Source organism: Nicotiana tomentosiformis, chromosome 6 (assembly GCF_000390325.3).
Source record: "Nicotiana tomentosiformis chromosome 6, ASM39032v3, whole genome shotgun sequence".
NCBI lineage: Eukaryota > Viridiplantae > Streptophyta > Magnoliopsida > Solanales > Solanaceae > Nicotiana > Nicotiana tomentosiformis.
Genome location: NC_090817.1, coordinates 98,186,213 through 98,201,377, shown reverse-complemented (window position 1 = coordinate 98,201,377; position 15,165 = coordinate 98,186,213). Strand labels below are relative to the sequence as shown.

The window sequence follows — 15,165 nt, the reverse complement described above, 5'->3', positions numbered from 1 at the left end:
CTCTTTTTTCCCCTTAGTAATCAAAAGCCAGCAGCTTCATCATCTTGTGTTCCATTTTTCCCCCACTTATTCAGATATTCTTCTTCTTTATAATGGAAAAAATCCCCGAGGATCAATAGCACACGGTTTGAAACGCTGGCCCTCCTTGTTCAGAGTTGACAATGTGACCTGCAGTTTGCTCCCTTCTGAACAACCATATTTAAGCATATTAAACCTGTACATCCGTCTCATTTCTTTATCCAGCAACATAAAAGATTCTCCGACAAAGCAACAATTTAATACTTGCCATTATACTAGTGCCAGACTTTCAAAAGCTGTATCTGACTAAGAAATATAATGGTTTTAGCTCATATCCGTGTACACAGCGCAAGCAGGGGACAAAAAGTATCATGTATGATTTTAACTCCAAAAACATCCATGCTTTTGGAAAGATGGATATTATTCCTAGTTCCTACTATCAATGTAGGATATTCATCATCAGACTATCCTGCAACTTTTACTAGCTATTCTACATCCATTTATTACCATCAGAAAGCAAAAGGGGAAAGCAAAGGATGATACATGATCACATAGTTTCTAGAGACCACTGACAACAGCATCTTTAACGATGATATGTCCTTGGATTTCAAGTTTCAACCCCAGCAATCTAGAGCAACAAACAGATATTAGCTCTGTAATTATCACATATCAATAGAACACTATTGGAACAAACATTAGCTCTTCGAGTTGAAGTTGTATAAAATATAACTAGTCGGGTTCTAAGCTTTGTCATCTCCATCAACTTCAGAACTAACTTTTGGATCAGCAATTTTGACACTTTCCGGTGCCATGACACGTCCAGTCATAGGATGAACTGGACGAGTGTCCCGTGGACCGCCTTTTTGTCCCATAGCTAGCATAGGTGGAGGAGGTAATACACCTGCTCGGAAAAGAAGACGTTCAACCGGTTCTGACGGCTGTGCACCAACGGATAACCAATATCTGAAGAACCGCAAAGATTAGACAAACAATACATGACTGTGTCATCTTAATAGCTATCTGATGATCAGAGAGTATAAGCATCAACAAGGTCTTACAGCAACTAAAAGCAAAGTCAGAGTATAACCATTTCATTTGAGCCCTATTTTCCTTTTGGACCTTTGCAAGAGTAGCAAAATTAAGAAAGTTCATGAGACAGCAGTACAGTGCTACTGTAATTTCTACAAATTGGAAGAAACAGGTCCTACAAATATCAGCTATAATTTTACTCCCTGCTCGACCCAGCCAAAATGAAGTTTTCGACCAAAATAAAAGGTTTAAAAAAGAGAGATAAACTAACAAGCGTCATTTCTTAATCTGTCTTTATGTGTTGCTGATAATTAGCCTTTCAAAATCGCAGCCACACGCTCCTAATTTCCCAGACAAAGTGTACAAACACATATCAACTTATTGCGTACATCCAGCACACTCAACAAATGAACCATTCTATCATGTTTATGGTCCATGCCCCCAGTGATAGAATAAACAAGAGAGGATCTTTGATTATACAAAATACTTCACTCACATATGTTTCTCTCCATCAGCAGCAGGGCAAGTTCTACATGATTACTGTCAGTTAAAGTACACAGTGCAGCAAACCATTTATTCCCGTCATTATTTGTTAATGGAAAACATCATTCCTAAAACTTAAAAGAACACAAATCCTCTCTGTTGGTAGCAAAAAATTTCACGAACTTCTAAGATAGCAAACTGTTAACGAATTCCCAGATGAGTTAGCATATTGTTCTATCCACTTGTTACACTGTCAACAAAAGGTAGACATTAAAATATCTCATAAGAAAATTATAACCCAAGTACTCATAATTATAAGTTTCTTTTATAAGTAAATAACTTCTTACATGAAACATCTAAGGGGATGCAACAAATATACAACCAAGTATATAAACCACCGCCCACCAGAAAAAAAGTGGCCATTTTACACCACTTCTGATCCCTAACATTAAATATGCTCGCATAGTCAAGTGAATTTTAATTGCACCGTTTTCCTTGTCTCTTCGCCATCATAGTTAACATTGGTCCACAACCTCCTTAGGTCCAGTTGCATCTTCATACAATTACCTGGATAACTCGATTCAAACAGCTTGGTTGCTCCCTCATATATATCTTCAATAGTCGCCCTAAAAATTACCCAAATACTTTAAATTGCTTCCTTGTATATATCAGCATTAGTCACCTTAGAAATTCCCCAAACACTTTAAATTGCTCCATTCAGTCAGACATCCCCTCTTACACACTCACGTCATTGTTAGCAGCTCATGAGAAATTTTTGTACATGTTTTGCTACTGATCCAGGGATTTGATTTCTGTTTCATGCACCTTACAGGAATCTTTTTTGGTCAGCGTATTCAGCCATTTCATATGCGACGATATTCTTTTTGAAGGATTACCGACCAGATGAACAGAAATTTAAAGTTACAAGTTAGCAATTTTTTTTTAAAATTTATTTACCACACCCTTAGGCTAGTTGTCTTTTAAATTTATGTAGTTAGGGATAGTTTGTCTGTAGACTCTCATTTCAAACTTTTGGACTTTGTCAGCTTTTTATCCTTAGCATAAGCCTCATTGCAACAGAGCTAACAAACTCACTTTTGTACTTTTTGCTATCATGCATCTACTTGATGCCATTTATATACCACTTACTTCATCAAAACAAGTTAGCAAAATCTGTTTTACGTGACTACAATGTTATTCTTGATCCTACAGCTATAAACTAGTCTTAACCATTCGCATTCGTAGCCATTAAAAATTTTCAATGATCCTGTAGATCAAACAAGCTTTACCTAACTAGAAAAGCTATACCAATATCGAGCTTCCACATTTTGCATAAGCAGCTGAATTATCATCTTTAAGTAGTCTTACAATGTTCTTTGTCAGACAACAAAAGGTAAAAACACGATACATGAACTGAATATTTATCAATATATGATTGTCTAGTATCTACTATACCCATTAATTTTATCCATCTTATCTGAACTTTAACAAGAGACCAGAAAATGAAAATAAAACATCTCTAAATTATAAATGGAAATCATCATGTTGGGAATCATAACAAAAACAACAACTTCTGGAAATGTACTTACTTCACCCTGTCAAAATTAAGACCCATCCGTTTGCCACCATCTTGACCTGTACAAATGAAAATTGTACAAGATATTCATCAGCACCTCAAAAAAGTATTACTTCCTAATTTTTTTATAAAATACTTTATTTATTTATGAAGTAAGATGTTAACTTGCTAGCATCAAGAAGATGCAATGAGGACAAAAGTGAGACGTTAGCTCCATTACAGCATGTTCCAAACTAAGATCAGGGAGCTAACCAAAAATATAGTAAAATACTACTATATGTCCCCTACCAGCCTAAATCGAATACAGTTCCTTGATAACTCCAAACTCTTAATTCAACATTAACCAACTGAGGTTTCTTGTCAACAAAACCTTTACACTACACAAGGATAAGAACCCAAAATCAATCAGTTAAAGGAATAGAAAATCAAGCTGAAAGATGAGAATTTTCAAAGGGGTTAATCCAAACAAAGTGAAATTACTAACGCTTATTATGAGCTCATAACAAATACAATACGCTCATATGTATCCCTCTTGAGGTTTTGGGAGATAGGGTTTACCTGGAAGAGGATTGTAGTAACCGAGGACTTCCAAGTGTTTGCCATCTCGGGGAGATCTACTATCCGCCGCCATTACTCTGTAAGAAGGTTTGTTTTTGCATCCAAACCTCGACAACCTCAATCTTACCACCATTTTTCTCTGCCTCTTCTTAGCTCCAAATGTGCAGGGTTCCGACTGCTGAGTTTTTTGTAATCAGGGAGAGACTAGGGCTCGTTACTGTATAGATACGTACGCAAGTAAAGATCACTTCACTCACTATTACATACTCCTCGGTCCTAATTTATATATGTGACCTGATTTTCTTTTTAATCTATAAACAAATATATTTTTATGTTTAAAAATAATTAGTAGTCGTGCGGTCAATATTAAAAAATATTAATTAACTTAATTTGTGATCACTGATCAGGCTTGTTTGAACATATTACTCCACATGGTATTGCTTAATAAATTTCAATTGTTATTTTATTTGTCAATATGATATACCCAATAATAAATTCTCTATTAAATTAAAAGGGACTTATATAGTAATTAAATATTTTTTTTATTCTATAATAGAAGATATATTTTAGTACTCTTAAAATATTTAATAATTTTATATTTAATTTTATTGTTTTCAATAATATTGTCTGAATTTTAGTGAATAAATATACTTTTTATTTTTAAAAAAATTAAAAATATTTTTTTTTAAAAAGAACCCTCACCCCATGTTTGAGTAGTTAATTTCTTTGTGTTTTTTCTTTCATCATTTGGGGTTTTTTTTTCTTAAAAAAATTTTGAATCTTCAAATTTGTTGGAGCTTTATCCTAAAATCTGACACTTGTTAAATTTTTATAGTTACACTTGGCATCATTACGAGTGTCACGCCCCGAACCTAGGAGCGAGACAAGCACCCCGTGCCTCACCTAACCTGGCGTACCAAATTGCGACTAAGGGACTCTGAACACATAATGTCATACTTTGGCCATGGGGCCACCTTGCAAGACAATTTGCGAAGCAAAATATAAAACTGAATGGAAACTAGCACTAACTAAATATCAATATAAAGCTAGGCCGACAAGGCCGTCATAGCTACTACAGCTGACAAACCACCAATTTATACAAACCCAACATACTGCACTAACCAACAGGATATGCCTACAAGCCTCTACTGATAGATGTACTGTGATCGGAACAGGGCCCCGACCTACCCATAACATATATACAGATATACATAAGATGTACACAAAACTCTAGTCCTGGCAACTCCGAAAGACGTGGAGCTTACCGATCAGGCGGAACTCGGAAAACACCTACTGAGGAGGTCTACCCGTCTGTCTGTCTGAACCTGCACGCATGAAATGCAGCGCCCCCAAAAAGGGACGTCAGTACGAAATAATGTACCGAGTATGTAAGGCAATAAAATAACTGAAATCTGAAACTGAACTGATAATATGATAACTGAAATTAACTGGGAGTCAAAGATGATCTGGAGATATACTTACCTGCTGATACTGACTCAACTCCTTCAATATAGTAAGTAAAATTATTGTACGGCCTTATAAGGCTCGGTATATATAACTGCTCTGCCATAGTAGGCTCGCTTATAGGCGCTCGGCCATACTAGGCTATGTATCTCGACCATGCTGGGCTCGCTCATAGGCGCTCGGCCACAGTAGGCTCGGTATATAACTTTCCATCTGATCAGAGGTTGCCCAATAGGGTCCTGCCCATCGATTATAGCTCGATGGTAATGAAAATACTGTAATACTGTATATATAGGCTTGCTGCTCTCTTGACTGGAAGAAGACAATACTAAAATTGAATATAGAGTCTCTATAAGGAATAATATTGTAACTTATGAGACTAGAATAGTGTGAATAAATTCATGAATATGAACTTCTCTTTTTGTCTCATTACTAACACATGTAGCTACGAGATCATGCCAAAATGAAGGAAGGCTTAGCCTTAACATACCTTATCACAATCTTTTCAATCACCAAGTTGAACTCACCTCTTCGCACCTTAATCTACAAGAATGATAATAATACTATCGTTAAGTTACGAAAGGTACAACTATCGCACAACGAACGACAAACCTATTTTGTATTAAAACGGGCAGCATCTCCCCTATAATATGCCCTTCCTCCAACTTCAAGATAACACCAACAATACAAGGACAGAACAATAACAACATATATACATCATTTTCCAGCCCTATATACACCATCAAATACTACAAAACAGCCCAACACACCCCAATCTCTTCGTACACAAAATGACCACCGTAGTAGTGTCAAACGACCCGAAAATGTTATGACGAACGACCAGCCAACCACCCTACATTTATATGGTGTTTATAAACCCCCTTCCTCCTCCAAAACTCCACAAAATAGTAATAAAACACGCAGCCCAACAGCAACACAAAACAGTCCACAAAACAGTCCGCTACAAGTGAATAACTCGAACTCACGGCTTCCGATCACCGTCCCGTGAGTTCTTACAAGTATAGAACGACTTACCATGAATTTACAGCAGAAAAAATGGATGAAAAGAGAGCAGTAAACTCACCTTATTTGTTGGATAACTCAGCTCCTATCTTGGTTCTTCAAACTCTAAGTTTTACCTCCAATTGGAACTTGAAAGGGAAAGAAAATCAATTAGGGTTTGTGGGAAATTTTTGGGAGGATTCTTTGCAGAGCATATGTCTGGTTATTATGCTCTATTTTAAGTCTAATATATGAAGAAAATAGGCCCTTAAAAGGCCTCTTTGGACGACCCGAAATGGCCCATTTTTGGGCTTTCATTTAAGCAAGTAGGTGACACACCTACTTGTCACCTAGCAGCTTGCGCAGTATCGCAAATATGCACATATCTCTCTACTCCGATATCGTATTGACAAATGGTTTAATGCGTTGGAAAATAGACTCATAGATCTTTAATTTGATGGGTGGAACACACCATAACTCTAAGTATATTGGGAGAAAATTGCAGTTACATTTAACCCAAAGTTTCAGTAAAACTTATGAATGTAACTTGTGATGACTTTCATCGACTTTTGTTCCACAACTCGCTTGACTTAAAAACATAACACACGGATGTAATACGACTAATATAAATCATAACATAATCTCTTTATCATGTTAATCACCCTAGTCTCACCCCAAAGGTACATGTTATAACATTCCCAACTTGTCGACTTTCGATGAAACATTGTTTTATTTAATTGCTTTAGCTTCTGAACTGTCCAACCCTCTTTGTACTTGTTGTTCATGATCTTCAATATTTATAACCTCAGAGGTAACATGATTAACTTACTTTATATACTTTTAAATATTATCTTATTTTTTTGTCCTACATTAGTTTGCTTACGACGCATTTTTACATACGAAAATATAGGGTGTAACAATCACATTGATGTCCTTCTCTTATTCTATATAGATAGATAGATATAGATAGAATAGGTATTGTCTGAATTTTAATTAATAAAATCTATATTAAATTAAAGGATTTATATAGTTATCGAATAACTTTTTTATTATGTATTTTTTTTTATTATATTATCCAATATTTAGTATAATTACATTGTTAATATAAATTATTAGCACATTACTTGCTTAATATTTTTGTTTGCTACTTATTTTTAATATAACAGAAAATATATATTTTATTACTTTTGAAGTATTTTTTTATTATAAATTTTATTATATATTTTTCAATAATATTGTCTGATTTTTAATAAATAAATATACTTTTTATATCAAAAAAGAAAAACGAAAATGATTTAACAAAAAGAATAAAGAAATTAACTAACCTAACCAACCATCAGAAACATTTTTTCTCTTCCCTTGCTCCTTGCACGTTTTGTGTAGTTATTTCTTACACAAAAGTTATCTTCTTCTGGTCCTTATCACCACCCAATGATTACTTATAATTATTGTGTATTTTCTTTATTAGCTTAATCATTATTCCGTGCTACTAAATCGATCCTTTCTTCGGTTTATTTTATAGATTTGTTGGTATTATTTAATTTTGTTGATTCATATATTTTTTAAATAAATAGAGATATGCTTATTTAATCGTGAAAAAAAATATTTCACATGATTGAAATAGTTTCTTAGGACAGTATCTAGCACGACTCAAGTCAATTCGTGTATTTATATTCACAAATAATATTATTACAATATTATTATTATTTTGTCGTGTCATTTTCCTATCGTTTCAACCCCAGCAATCCAGAGCAACAAACACATACTAGCTCTGTAATTATCACATACCAATAGATCGCTGTCGGAATAAAGTTTAGCTATTTGAGGTGAAGTTGTATAAAATATACTTCCTCTATTTTAATTTATGTGAATTTATTTTCTTTTTAGTTCATGGTAAAAAGAATGATCTATTTTCATATTTGAAAATAATTTACCTTTATACAATAATTTATAACCACATAAAATATATGTCCCTCATTTTATACCATAAATTCAAAAATTTTCTCTATTTTCTTAAATTTCGTGTTCAATCAAATAAGTTCACATAGACTAAAACGAAGGGAGTAATTAGTTGGATTCTAAGCTTTGTCATCACCATCAACTTCTGAACCAACTTTTGGATCAGCAATTTTGGCTTTTTCCGGTGCCATGACACGTCCAGTCATAGGATCAACTGGACGAGTGTCTCGTGGACCGCCTTTTTGTCCCATAGCTTGTTAGTAATATATGTTTGAAACTAAAAATTCTGAAAAGCAAGGAAATGTTAAGTCAATAAATAAATCGTAAAATAATTTCGAACTCACAAGTTATTTTTGTATTATTAAGGAATTTAATCCCTTTAATGTTGCCTAAGGTTATGGATTATTTCCTTTCAAGATAAAACGGAAAAATTATTCTATAATACTGGTAATCGAAATTACAGAATTTTAGCGAACTCAACAAACAGAGTAAATCACACTTGACACTTTATTTATTTGAAAAAACAATGCAACAATATAGATATTGATATATAGCTGTATTTGTATAAGTACGGCAGTGTGTGTGTAAAGCAGTGCAATGTGTAACAGCCTATAGAGAGTGGGGTCATTGTGTAATTAGTAAAAGTTAGGCGGTTAAGTGGTTAGTTGGGTATGAGCTGTCAACCACTAACTATTAATATAAACAATCCCTCCCTCTTGTAATATGCTCAATTGAACAGTAATAAATCTTCTTCTTCTCTCTCAATCTTCTCTCACTTGCATGTCATTTACAGTCGAAGATCCAATGGATTCTATCAGTAGAAAAGAGCGGAAAAGTTTTCAGATTTTCCATCTTTGAAAAATAAGGCCAAGCCTCTAAATTTATAGACAAAGAAAGGGTGAGATGAAGAGGTGCCTCTTCTATTTCTCATTCACACCCTTTAGAAAAAAATCCAACATAGCTAGCATAGACGGTGTAGGTAATACACCTGCTCGGAAAAGAAAATGTTCAACCGGTTCTGATGGCTGTGCACCAACCAGGGGCGAATTTAGGGGGACGGAAGGGGGTTCAACCGAATTCCATTTGTCAAAATATTACACTGTATATATAAGACAAAATCTATTTTTTAACTCTATATATTAAGTTTTGAACCTCCTTGACACAACCCAAAAGCATAGGTTAGTGGTCAAGGGGGTTCAAAATCTTTGTAAGATCATAAGCTCAGTTTCCTCTAGCTACAATCGTTTTTTGACACCAATGGATAACCAATGTCTGCAGAATCACAAAGATCAGGTAAGCAATACATGATTGTATGATCCTAAAAGCTATCTGATGATCAGAGAGTATAAGAAACAACAAGGCGAAGGTCTTGCAGCAACTAAAAGCAAAGTCAGAGTACAACCATTTGAGCACTATTTTCCTTTTGGATATTTGCAGGAATAAACTTGAGTGATGGCAATCTCATCCATAGGAAATAGGTAATATCAGCTTCAGGAAGAGTTCGGAACCAAAGTATGGTTCATTTGGACTCAAGAGACACAAATAAATTTTTAAAAAAACTAGGCACTGTTTTATATATAGCACGGTTATTTACCGCGCTATACCTTAACTACAGTTTTGTCCGTTAAGGTATAGCGCAGTGAATAACCGCGCTATATATAAAATGTGGCCCCATCAATAATTCACATGCACTTAACTGACCCACCAATAATTTATATGGGTATAACGTATATTATGCATGCGATATACATCCACTAATTTGTGATGACCCAAAAGGTCATCTTATATTTTAGAACTCGAATCTGCACTCTTAAGCCTTAAAAATCTCATTTTTACCCTCCTCAATTTGTGTGCGCAGTCCGGACAGGTTTTCGGAAAGCTTTTATGTTGAAAACTAATGAAAATAAGAATTTTTAATTTAAAAGTTGATTTTAGTTGATTTCAGTCAATATTTTTGGTAAACGGGCTCAGATCCGTATTTTGACGGTCTCTGTGGGTCCGTATCTAATTATGTGACCTGGGCGTATGCCCGAAATCGAATTTGGAGGTCCCTAACTTGAGTTATAAATTTTTGATGAAAATTAAAAGTTTGAAAATTATTTATTTTTAAGAATTGATTGATATTTGACATTGTTAGTATCGGATCCGTATTTTAGTTTTGGAGCCCGGTACAGGTTCATTATGATATTTAAGACATGTTTGAGAAATTTGGTGAGAAACAGAGTTGATTTGACGTGATTCGGACCTTCGGTTGAGAAAATAGTAATTTTTAAGTGTTCTTGAGGATTTCATTCGATTTGGTGCTAAATTCGTAGTTTTAGGTGTTATTTTGGTTATTTGATCACGCGAGCAAGTTCGTATGATGTTTTTAGACCTGTGAGCATGTTTGGTTTGGAGCCCTGAGGGCTCGGTGAGTTTCGGATAGGTCACGGAATGTTTTGGACTTTGGAAATCTGGTTTTTCGGCAGAGTCTGTGTTGTGGCATGTCCTTCTTCGCGTTTGCGAAGGTACTATCGCGAACGCGAAGGTACTCTCATGAACGCGAAGGCCTGGTCGCGAACGCGAAGTGATGTGGGACTTACCCTTCGCGAACGCAACTGTCTCAACGCGAACATGAAGCATGTGGGGACCTGGGGGTGGTTGGTCGTTGCTTCATCGCGAACGCGAGCCATGTCTCCCGAACGTAAAGGCCAGGGGGGAGTGATCATCGCAAACGCGAGCTGGGTCTCGCGAACGCGAAGGCTTGGCAGCCAGTACCCTTCGCGAATGCGACAGTGCTTTCGCGAACGCGATGAACACTATCGCCCAGCACTTAACAGAATCCAAAAATGGGATTTTAGCCAAAAACTCATTTTTCTCAAAAACCAAACGGTGAGAGGCGATTTTTCAAGAGTCACTTCTTCCCCAAATTGTTGGTAAGTGATTCTAAACCATTTTCTTTCAATTACCCATTATATTTCTTGAATTTTCAACCAAAAATCTAGAGTTTCATGGTAGAATTAGGGGTTATGGTAGAAATTAGGGATTTCGGGAATTTGAGGATTTAGACCTCAATTTGGGGTCGGATTCCAAAATCAATTATATATTCGCGCTCGGGGATAAATGGGTAAAAAGATTTTGGTCCAAACCTCGAGTTTTGACCAATCGGGTCCGGGGTCAATTTTTTAACTTTTTAGAGAAAAAATTGTGAAATTTAATTTATGAAATGTAATTAATTCTTTTAGCATTATTTGATATTATTGAGTCATTCTTGAATAGATACGAGTGGTTTGGAGGTAAATTCCAAGGAAAAAGCTGTGATTGAGAATTAAGTGGCCTTCGGAGTGAGGTAAGTGTTGTGTCTAACTTTGGCTTGAGGGAATAGGTATTGTGTGAGTATTTGCTACGTGTTTTTTTGTTGAATACGATGTATAGTTGAGGTGACGAGCATCTATACGTTGTGGTCGAGTCATAGTATGCGAGTAAAATTCTATTTCTTGCAAATTGTAGTCTTAAGTCTTGTTATCCATGCTTATTGTTGTTGTTGAAATGTTAGGAGACTTGTATCCGGTTCCACCAAGGTCGATAAGATTGTGAATATTGATTTGAGGTCGAGATGTTAAATTGTGAAAGTAATCATTGATGAAATATTAATTTCTTGTGAAACTTCTCTCTATCCGTTGTTATTGATTGTGTGAATTGTGAGGAAGAGTGTAAAGTACGAAGGGTGATACCGTGCATAATTTAATTATATTGTGAGGAAGAGTGTAAAGCACGAAGGGTGATGACGTGTATAATTTAATTATATTGTGAGGAAGAGTGTAAAGCACGGAGGGTGATGCTGTGCATAATTTAATTATATTGTGAGAAAGAGTGTAAAGCACGAAGGGTGATGCCGTGCATGAATTATTTATATTGTGAGGAAGAGAGTAAAAGCACGAAAGGGTGATGTCGTGCAGTTTTTCTTTGCTGTTTTAATTGCTCAATTCGTTTAAGGGATTTTCTGTTTAATTCTGTCTTTTCATTATTCTCACTCTTTATGTTGTATTTCCCCATTGTATGTTCCCTTCTCATTATTTCTGTGTTATTGCTTTATTTACTATTGTTGCCACTAGCATGATTATATTGTTCAGGTTATATGTGGGTGTCTTGTCCTAGCCTCGTCACTACTTCGTCGAGGTTAGGCTCGACACTTACCAATACATGGGGTCGGTTGTGCTGATGCTGCACTCTGTACTTTCTCTGCAAATTTTGATACCGGCTCAGGTTGATCGAGATTTGCTACTGGTCCGCTGTACGGAGACTCAAGGTAGATCTGTCGGCGTTCACAGACCTTGAAGTCCCCGTCTATCTTTTATGTCCTACTGTTTTCTTTTATTCAGACAGTTGTATTTCTTTCAGACTATTACTCGTCGTAAATTCTAGAATGCTCGTGAATGGTGACTCCAGATCCGGGTGGTAGTAGTTAATATAATTTTATGATATTCCGCACTTATTATATTCCATCTTAGTTAATTATTTTTATTTACTGAATGAAAATAAGGAATTGATTAATGATTCTCTAACTTTGGCTTGCCTAGCAAGTGAAATGTTAGGCGCCATCACGGTCCCATCGGTGGGAAATTTCGGGTCGTGACAGTTGGTATAAGAGCACTAGGTTGCTTAGGTCTCACGATTCACGAGCAAGCTTAGTAGAGTCTGGAGGATCGGCACGGAGACGTCTGTGCTTATCTTCTAGAGGCTATGAAGTTTAGGAACAAGTTTCACTTCTTTTCTTCTCTATCGTGCGATTTTGCTTTCTCAATGATGATTGAACTCTTCTACTCTTATTCTCTTGCAGATGGCGAGAACACGTACCGCTTCCTCAGCTGAGCAGCAGCCAGAGCCTCCAGTGACAGCTCCTACGCGGGGTAGAGGTCGAGGCCAAGGCCGTGCCATAGGCCGAGGCAGGGGCAGGGCTCAGCCTAGGGCCCGACCAGGAGCCCCAGTAGTAGAGCCTCGGATAGAGCTTGACGAGGAGGTTCCAGCCCAGACTGTTCTTGCCGGACCAGCTCAGGTTCTGGAGGGGTTCATTGCCACCCCGGTACTTCAGGACGCTTTGGTCCGTTTGGTGGGCCTTATGGAGAGTGTGGCCTAGACGGGCGCATTTCCCATGGCACCAGCAGTCTCTCAGGCTGGAGGAGGAGCCCAGACTCCTACCACTCCCATTTCGGAGTAGATAGGTCCCTAGTATCAGGCTCCAGCAGCTCAGCCAGTCAGATTAATTCAGCCGGTTATTGCGGCGCAGGTCGGAGATGGGCCAACTATGTCTTCTGATGATTTATGGAGATTGGACAGATTTATCAAGCTCTTTCCTGTTCATTTCAGTGGTACTCCTTCAGAGGATCCCCAGGAGTATCTTGACAACTGTCACGAGGTTTTACGAACATGGGTATAGTGGAGACCAATGGGGTCGATTTTGCTGCATTTTAAATGACTGGTTCCGCCAAGAAATGATGGAGAGATTACTTGTTGACCAGACCAGCTGGGTTCGCCTGCTCTTACTTGGGACTAGTTCTCTCAGCTCTTCATAGAGAAATTTATGCCTATCACATTGAGAGAGGAGCATCGCCGTCAGTTTGTGCATCTCCAGCAGGGCAGTATGACTGTTACTCAGTATTAGACCCGTTTTGTGGATTTTGCCCGTCATGCTATTCTTCTGCTTCCCACCGAGAAAGAGAGGGTGAGGAGGTTTATTAATGGATGTGCTCAGCCTATCAGATTGCAGATGGCTAAGGAGACTGGGAGTCAGATTTCTTTTCAGGCGGCTGCTAATGTCGCAGACGAGTCGAACTGGTTCTTACTCAGGGAGGTCAGGGGTCTGACAAGTGACCTCGTCATTCCGGTGAGTTCAGCGATGCCTCATCTAGAGCTAGGGGTACTTTTGGTAGAGGCCATCCTCCCAGGCCGTTTCATTCAGTGCTCCATGCATCCCACAGTGCCTCAGGTGGTCGTGGGTCTCAGATGCATTATTCCGACCAGCTAGCCTGCAGTGCACCACCAGCTCCTATTAGTGCACCTCCACTCCAGAGTTATCAAGGTGGTTATTCAGGTCGACAGGGTCAGTTTCAGGGTCAACAGTCACAACAACTGAAGTTATGCTATACTTGTGGTGATCTGAGGTACATTGCTAGATTTTTCCCTCGAGCAACAGGCAGCTCACAGCATCAGAGTTCTCGTGCCATGGTTCCGGCACCAGTTGCTGCACCACCTGCACAGGCAGCCGGAGGTAGAGGTCAGGCAGCCAGAGGTAGAGGCCAGACTGTTAGAGGTGGAGGTCAGTTTGTTAGAGGTGGAGACCAACCAGCTAGAGGTCGTCCCAGGGATGTAGTTCAGGGTAGTGGGGCCCAGCCCCGATGTTATGCTTTCCCAGCCAGGCATGAGGCTGAGTCATCTGACGCTGTTATCACAGGTATTGTTTCAGTTTGCAGTAGAGATGCTTTAGTTTTATTTGATCCGAGATCTACTTACTCCTATGTGTCATCCTATTTTGCTTCATATTTGGTTGTGCCCCGTGATTCTTTGAGTGCTCCTGTGTATGTGTCCACACCAGTGGGAGATGCTATTATTGTAGATCGTGTTTATCGTTCGTGTATGGTCATTATTAGGAATCTTAAGACTCGTGTAGATCTTCTACTTCTCGACATGGTTGATTTTGATGTCATACTGGGTATGGATTGGCTGTCACCTTATCATGCTATATTAGATTGTCACGCCAAGACAGTGACTTTAGCCTTGCAGGGGTTGCCTAGATTAGAGTGGAGAGGAAATCTTGGCCATTCTTCCAGTAGGGTTATCTCTAATGTGAAGGCTCGGCATATGGTCGAGAAGGGGTGTTTAACTTATTTGGCTTATGTCCGCGATTCTAGTGAGGAGGTTCCTTCCATAGATTCGGTGCCGGTTATTCGTGAGTTTCCAAAGGTATTTCCTGCAGACCTTCCGGGGATGCCACCCGACAGGGATATTGATTTCTGCATTGATTTGGCTCCGGGCACTCAGCCTATTTCCATTCCGCCATATCGCATGGCCCCGCCAGAGTTGAAAGAATTGAAGGAGCA

At 37.9% G+C, this 15,165-nt stretch overlaps 1 protein-coding gene across 1 annotated transcript; it reads right to left on the bottom strand.

The window, feature by feature from the left end:
• Positions 1-265: 265 nt before the first annotated feature.
• LOC104086586 (small ribosomal subunit protein bS16m/bS16c-like) lies at positions 266-3,942 on the bottom strand. The gene is made up of 3 exons (XM_009590896.4): positions 3,665-3,942; positions 3,120-3,165; positions 266-981 (listed from the first exon to the last, which is right to left on the bottom strand). The coding sequence occupies exons 1-3, from the start codon at positions 3,795-3,797 to the stop codon at positions 759-761; spliced, it is 402 nt and encodes a 133-aa protein (XP_009589191.1). The 5' UTR covers positions 3,798-3,942; the 3' UTR covers positions 266-758.
• Positions 3,943-15,165: the final 11,223 nt, after the last annotated feature.

What these genes read in the sequence shown, in the direction of transcription:
- LOC104086586 (XM_009590896.4), bottom strand. Translation starts at nt 3,797, where the DNA reads ATGGTGGTAAGATTGAGGTTGTCGAGGTTTGGATGCAAAAACAAACCT. An exon ending in TTACTACAATCCTCTTCCAG is followed by an intron (nt 3,166 to 3,664) that starts GTAAACCCTATC and finishes TCATTTGTACAG; the next exon opens with GTCAAGATGGTGGCAAACGG. An exon ending in CTTAATTTTGACAGGGTGAA is followed by an intron (nt 982 to 3,119) that starts GTAAGTACATTT and finishes GCGGTTCTTCAG; the next exon opens with ATATTGGTTATCCGTTGGTG.